The sequence below is a fragment of the Nerophis lumbriciformis genome, linkage group LG05, assembly GCF_033978685.3.
Source record: "Nerophis lumbriciformis linkage group LG05, RoL_Nlum_v2.1, whole genome shotgun sequence".
NCBI classification, from domain to species: Eukaryota; Metazoa; Chordata; class Actinopteri; order Syngnathiformes; family Syngnathidae; genus Nerophis; species Nerophis lumbriciformis.
Genome location: NC_084552.2, coordinates 26,502,833 through 26,510,470, shown reverse-complemented (window position 1 = coordinate 26,510,470; position 7,638 = coordinate 26,502,833). Strand labels below are relative to the sequence as shown.

General features: G+C 47.7%; 1 protein-coding gene and 1 pseudogene across 1 annotated transcript in view; both read left to right on the top strand.

The window, feature by feature from the left end:
- The first annotated feature begins 2,538 nt into the window (after positions 1 to 2,538).
- LOC133605828 (uncharacterized) lies at positions 2,539 to 5,289 on the top strand (annotated as a pseudogene).
- Positions 5,290 to 5,583: 294 nt separating this feature from the next.
- The window catches only part of LOC133606718 (uncharacterized), a 3,386-nt gene continuing 1,331 nt past the window's right edge, over positions 5,584 to 7,638 (top strand). Inside the window, exon 1 of the mRNA XM_061960985.1 lies at positions 5,584 to 7,638. This exon is cut by the window's right edge and continues 1,331 nt beyond it. Within this exon, the coding sequence (XP_061816969.1) occupies positions 5,691 to 7,638 (1,948 nt within the window). The 5' untranslated portion in view covers positions 5,584 to 5,690.

Here is a 7,638-nt window from a genome sequence, read left to right as displayed (position 1 = left end):
TTCGCACCAAATGTTCTGCAAACATCCCTCGAGGAAGCCAAAACATATATATATCCAAACATCAAACCTTATCAGCCGACTGAAACGGCGGCATCGCTACGACAGTATTGGAAGCCTGGGAAGACGCCTGCAGCAGCGCGAAAGAAGCTGGCTCCAAGGCAAGCTGAAAGACAGGCCCAGGGCTGCTTCCTATCGCTGCGGCGTTTTAAAAGTGCAAAAGGTTTACTGAGAGATGACCCCGAGGGCTAAAGGATCTGTGATTTTCATCATGAAATTAATGGCGTTGGACCCCAAATCTACAGGTACGGATTGTCAAATCCACCTTTTGTTTGATTTCTTTACCTACAGGTGTGCACAAACTGCAGGTAAATGTCAATACAACAACCATAAACCTGGTATTGGTCTTGAGAGGCAGTGAGTTACACAATCATGGACAACGATAAGACCTTCTGGAGGAAGGTTCTGTGGTCAGATGAAACAAAAATTGAGCTGTTTGGCCACAATACCCAGCAATATGTTTGGAGGAGAAAAGGTGAGGCCTTTAATCCCAGGAACACCACTCCTACCGTCAAGCTTGGTGGTGGTAGTATTATGCTATGGGCCTGTTTTGCTGCCAATGGAACTGGTACTTTACAGAGAATAAATGGAAAAATGAAAAAGGAGGATTATCTCCAAATTCTTCAGGACAACCTAAAATCATCAGCCTGCAGGTTGTGGTTTTGGGCGCAACAGGACATTGACCCCAAACCCACGTCAAAAGTGGTAAAGGAATGGTTAAATCAGACTAGAATTAAGGCCTTCCCAAAGTCCTGACTTAAACATGTGGACAATGCTGAAGAAACAAGTCTATGTCAGAAAACCAACACATTTAGCTGAACTGCACCAATTTTGTCAAGAGGAGTGGTCAAAAATTCAAGCACAAGCTTGCCAGAAGCTTGTGGATGGCTACCAAAAGCACCTTATTGCAGTGAAACTTGCCAAGGGACATGTAAGCAAATATTAACATTGCTGCATGTATACTTTTGACCCAGCAGATCTGGTCACATGTTCAGTAGACCCAATAATAAATTCATAAAAGAACCAAACTTCATGAATGTTTTTTGTGACCAACAAGTATGTGCTCCAATCCCTCTATCACAAAAAAATAAGAGTTGTAGAAATTATTGGAAACTCAAGACAGCCATGACATTATGTTCTTTACAAGTGTATGTCAACTTTTGACCACGACTGTATGTATCACTATGGGCTTGAATAAAAACAAAAAACACCCTGCATCCCTGCCCTTAAGGTGCAGTGGGAATATCCCGTCCTCCATTTTTTGGCACTGATGCCCAATTCCCGCTGAAGGTTTGCGTAACTATACCAACTCTCCTCCTCGGATGTTAGCAGTTTCCTTAATGTCAAGTCACTTTTGTGCATTCAGCAGCGGTGCGTTCCTCAGATGAAAAGGTTAAGATGCCGTGTTCGAGGAGCTTTTGGGCATGATGCCTCCCATGCTTCCAGCACAATAAAGTCCCACGGGGCAGGGAAGGCCTGCAGCTAAAAGGCCACTTTGCCTGGACGTCACTCTGGAAATATGAAACAATTAGCTGCAAATTTAAGCGAAACGTCTTTTGTGATGTCGAGTTGAGACAACAGCAGCTTCCACATACTACTATTGGGTGTGTGTGTGTTAACCTTTTTCATCTCAAGCCCAAACTTTTCCACTGTAATATGTATGACTATTATAAATAAGTTAGCAATCATACTCTTGATTTTAGTCATATTCAATAATTATATTATATCTACTTACAGTTTACGACCTTGTCAAAGGACATGAGACCACAAATATTATTATTTATTTAACACATAAATCTTAGGATTATGTCAGGCTGATTTTGAAAATAAGTACTAACCATATATACTGCATAAAAAGGGACCTATACATTCCTGCTAAAATACAATAAACTAATAAAATGAATAAACTAAATACTAATAAATATGTGTGTTTAAATAACTGTCAATAAAATTTAAGTGCGAATTCAACACAGCTTCACCACTTTAGTCATATTTTTCACACTCAAGAAATTTCTCTATGACTTATACATGTATATACAGTACATGTATGTGTATATACACACATACATGTACAATATATATATATATATATATATATATATATATATATATATATATATATATATATATATATATATATATATATATATACGTAATGTAGCTTAGATATGTAGATGATTGATTCTTACTTTGTAAAGTGCTTTGAGTCAATTTTGAAATTTCTTCACTTAACTCTATATATATATATATATATAAAATCTTTATATATATATGTATATATATATAAACTCCTCTATGACTTATACATGTATATACAGTACATGTATGTATGTATGTATGTATGTATATATAAATGCATATATATATATATATATATATATATATATATATATATATATATATATATATATATATATATATGTATATATACACACACATATATATATATATTTATATATATATATATATATATATATATATATAGTTTCTGAGGAGGACAAACAACCTTTAGAAGAGCTGCGCAACATCCTGCGGAAGAAGCTGACAACTCTCCGCAGAGCAGAGTGGCACAGGAGGCGTGGAAGAGAGAGAGCTAGGAAGCGAGCAGTTTTCATTGCCAACCCCTTTCGGTTTGCTAAACAGCTGCTCGGGGACAAGCGCAGTGGCCGGCTTGAGTGCCCAAGAGAGGAAGTGAATCGCTTCCTCCAGAATACCATGAGCGACCCACTGAGGGGACAAGATCTAGGACCCAACAGAGCGCTCATCAGCCCTGCGCCACCAACGGCAGAGTTCCAGTTGACAGAGCCCAGTTTGAAGGAGGTTGAAGAGGTCATCAAGGCAGCCCGCTCAGCATCTTCCCCGGGCCCCAGTGGTGTACCTTACCTCGTCTACAAGCGCTGTCCAGGGCTTCTCAAGCATCTGTGGAAGACCTTGAAGGTGATCTGGCGAAGGGGAAGAGTGGCCAACCAGTAGAGGTGTGCAGAGGGAGTATGGATCCCCAAGGAGGAGGACTCGAAAAACATCAACCAGTTTCGGACTATATCACTTCTGAGTGTGGAAGGGAAGGTGTTCTTCAGCATCGTCTCCCGAAGACTGACCGAGTTTCTCCTCAAGAACAACTACATCGACACTTCAGTGCAGAAGGGGGGGATTCCTGGAGTCCCCGGCTGTCTAGAGCACAACGGTGTCGTCACACAGCTCATCAGAGAGGCCCATGAGAGCAGAGGGGAACTTGCTGTGTTGTGGTTGGACCTGACTAACGCCTATGGGTCCATCCCACACAAGCTAGTTGAGCTTGCGCTACACCGCCACCATGTTCCCAGCAAGATCAAGGACTTGATCCTGGATTATTACAATAACTTCAGGCTCCGGGTCACTTCTGGGTCAATAACCTCTGACTGGCATCGCCTTGAGAAGGGAATAATAACAGGATGCACCATCTCCGTTGTCCTTTTTACACTGGCGATGAATATGGTGGTAAAGTCTGCTGAGGTGGAATGCAGAGGGCCTCTGTCCAGATCAGGTGTTTGACAGCCCCCCATTAGAGCCTATATGGATGACCTTACCATAACAACAACATCAGTACCAGGGAGCAGGTGGATCTTGCAGGGATTGGAGAGGCTCATTGGGTGGGCCAGGATGAGTTTCAAGCCCGCAAAGTCAAGGTCCATGGTGCTGAAGAAGGGGAAGGTGGTCAACAAATTCCGATTCTCAATCTCAGGAACGGTCATTCCATCCATCACAGAGCAACCAGTCAAGAGCTTGGGAAAGCTCTTTGACTCCAGCCTGAAGGACTCTGCTGCTATCCAGAAGTCTACTGAAGAGCTTGGAGGGTGGCTCACCAAAGTAGACAAGTCTGGCCTACCTGGTAGATTCAAAGCCTGGATCTACCAGCACTCCATCCTTCCCAGAGTCCTGTGGCCTCTCCTTGTATATGCAGTCCCAGTAACAACAGTGGAATCCTTTGAAAGGAAGATCAGCAGCTTTCTGCGGAAATGGCTGGGTCTCCCACGCAGCCTCAACAGCGCTGCTCTGTACGGGACAAGCAACATCCTGCAGCTACCCTTCAGTGGGCTCACTGAAGAATTCAAGGTGGCACGCACAAGAGAAGCCCTACAGTACAGAGACTCCAGGGACTGCAAGGTGTCATCAGCCAGGATTGAAGTGAGGACAGGAAGGAAGTGGAAGGCAGAAAAGGCAGTGGAGGTGGCTGAGTCACGCCTTAGACAAAAGGCACTGGTTGGGGCCATAGCAACAGGGAGAGCAGGCTTGGGCTACTTCCCAAAGACCCAAGTCAGCCAGGCCCGGGGCAAAGACAGACGACATCTACTCCAGGAGGAGGTCCGAGCAGGCTTGGAGGAAGAGCGAGTGGGCAGGGTAGTGGGACTCCGGCAACAGGGGGCATGGACAAGATGGGAGGGCACGTTGCAGCGCAAAGTCACCTGGTCAAACATCATGCAGGCAGACCTCCACCGCGTCCGGTTCCTCGTGGCAGCAGTCTACGATTCCCTCCCTAGCCCAGCAAACCTCCATGTTTGGGGGAAGAGCGAGACACCCTTCTGCTCCCTTTGCTCCGGAAGAGGCTCCTTGGAACATCTCCTCAGCAGTTGCCCAAAGTCTCTGGCTGATGGTCGCTATCGCTGGCGTCATGACCAGGTACTCAAAGCAGTTGCTGAGAGCATAGCCTCAGCCATCAGCAGCAGCAAGCAACATCATGCGCCAAAGAAGGCAATCTCTTTCATCAAAGCTGGGGAGAGACCTCGTGCACGTCCAAAGACAATAACAGGACTCCTTCACACAGCCCCTGATTGGCAGCTACACGTTGACCTGGGAAAACAACTGAGGTTCCCCCAGCACATTGTAAAAACATCTCTACGGCCAGACATGATCATCATCTCAGAGGCTTCAAAACACCTCATCATGCTGGAACTAACAGTGCCTTGGGAGGAGCGGATTGAGGAAGCCAACGAAAAGAAACGTGCCAAGTATCAGGAGCTGGTGGAGGACTGCAGGGGCAGGGGCTGGAGGACTTTCTATGAGCCAATAGAAGTTGGTTGCCGTGGCTTTGCAGGACGCTCCCTCTGTAAAGTGCTTGGCCGATTGGGAGTCAAAGGGGCGGCCAAAAGGAGGGCCATTCAATCCGCAAGTGAAGCGGCAGAGAAAGCCACGAGGTGGTTGTGGCTAAAAAGGGCAGATCCGTGGGTTGCTACTGGGACACAAGCAGGGACTTGATCACCCCGGCTGGGTCACCTGGACGAGGGTGTCTGATGTTGCGAGACCCGAAACACCCGATGAATCCAGGATACATCACTGATGATGTGTCCCAGTGCATCCAGGAGATGTATCTTTCAAGTTTCAGTCTGGCTAAGCCAGTGACTCCTAGGAAAGACTGGGTGGCAACCAAGAACAGTTTGGTCGACTACTGGAGAGACAGTTGGCAGCTCGGAAAGACGGCACCCGGGACAGTATGGGTTAGCACCCAAGCCTGTTTCTTTCGTGAGATAGAACCCAAATAAGCTACGGAAAACCCTACAGAGCAATACCCCCAGGAGATCCCGAGAGGGGGGGAGGATGAGATCTCCAATCGGACGGCCCAAAGGTTAACGAACCCCGCAAACGAACTGACTACGAGTATGACATGTATCTGCGGCAAGCTGTGCAAAAATCAACGTGGCTTAAGAATCCATCAGGCCAGAATGAAATGTTTGGAGCGGGAGAGCGAGGTTCAACGCACAGGTCCTGGACCTGGTGAGACGCAGGAGGAGCCCGGACAGGAGACACCCCACAGATCCCAGTCCCTCCACGTACCGGAGTCTCTCAATCCCAGCAGAGTAGTTCCACAGCAGCGGATTAAATGGCCCCAAGCAAACAGACGGAGCGAGTGGCTGCAGTTTGATGAGGATGTGTCCAACATCATCCAAGCCACAGCTAAAGGAGATGTCGACAGCAGGCTCCAGGCAATGAGTACCATCATCGTCAGCTATGGCTCAGAAAGATTCGGACGAATGGAGAAGGGCAACACTGAGGCCATCCCCTACACCATGAATCGCAGAGCCACTAAGATACACCAACTGCGCCAGGAGCTTCGAACCCTCAGGAAACAGTTCAAGAGAGTTTCTGAGGAGGACAAACAACCTTTAGAAGAGCTGCGCAACATCCTGCGGAAGAAGCTGACAACTCTCCGCAGAGCAGAGTGGCACAGGAGGCGTGGAAGAGAGAGAGCTAGGAAGCGAGCAGTCTTCATTGCCAACCCCTTTCGGTTTGCTAAACAGCTGCTCGGGGACAAGCGCAGTGGCCGGCTTGAGTGCCCAAGAGAGGAAGTGAATCGCTTCCTCCAGAATACCATGAGCGACCCACTGAGGGGACAAGATCTAGGACCCAACAGAGCGCTCATCAGCCCTGCGCCACCAACGGCAGAGTTCCAGTTGACAGAGCCCAGTTTGAAGGAGGTTGAAGAGGTCATCAAGGCAGCCCGCTCAGCATCTTCCCCGGGCCCCAGTGGTGTACCTTACCTCGTCTACAAGCGCTGTCCAGGGCTTCTCAAGCATCTGTGGAAGACCTTGAAGGTGATCTGGCGAAGGGGAAGAGTGGCCAACCAGTGGAGGTGTGCAGAGGGAGTATGGATCCCCAAGGAGGAGGACTCGAAAAACATCAACCAGTTTCGGACTATATCACTTCTGAGTGTGGAAGGGAAGGTGTTCTTCAGCATCGTCTCCCGAAGACTGACCGAGTTTCTCCTCAAGAACAACTACATCGACACTTCAGTGCAGAAGGGGGGGATTCCTGGAGTCCCCGGCTGTCTAGAGCACAACGGTGTCGTCACACAGCTCATCAGAGAGGCCCATGAGAGCAGAGGGGAACTTGCTGTGTTGTGGTTGGACCTGACTAACGCCTATGGGTCCATCCCACACAAGCTAGTTGAGCTTGCGCTACACCGCCACCATGTTCCCAGCAAGATCAAGGACTTGATCCTGGATTATTACAATAACTTCAGGCTCCGGGTCACTTCTGGGTCAATAACCTCTGACTGGCATCGCCTTGAGAAGGGAATAATAACAGGATGCACCATCTCCGTTGTCCTTTTTACACTGGCGATGAATATGGTGGTAAAGTCTGCTGAGGTGGAATGCAGAGGGCCTCTGTCCAGATCAGGTGTTCGACAGCCCCCCATTAGAGCCTATATGGATGACCTTACCATAACAACAACATCAGTACCAGGGAGCAGGTGGATCTTGCAGGGATTGGAGAGGCTCATTGGGTGGGCCAGGATGAGTTTCAAGCCCGCAAAGTCAAGGTCCATGGTGCTGAAGAAGGGGAAGGTGGTCAACAAATTCCGATTCTCAATCTCAGGAACGGTCATTCCATCCATCACGGAGCAACCAGTCAAGAGCTTGGGAAAGCTCTTTGACTCCAGCCTGAAGGACTCTGCTGCTATCCAGAAGTCTACTGAAGAGCTTGGAGGGTGGCTCACCAAAGTAGACAAGTCTGGCCTACCTGGTAGATTCAAAGCCTGGATCTACCAGCACTCCATCCTTCCCAGAGTCCTGTGGCCTCTCCTTGTATATGCAGTCCCAGTAACAA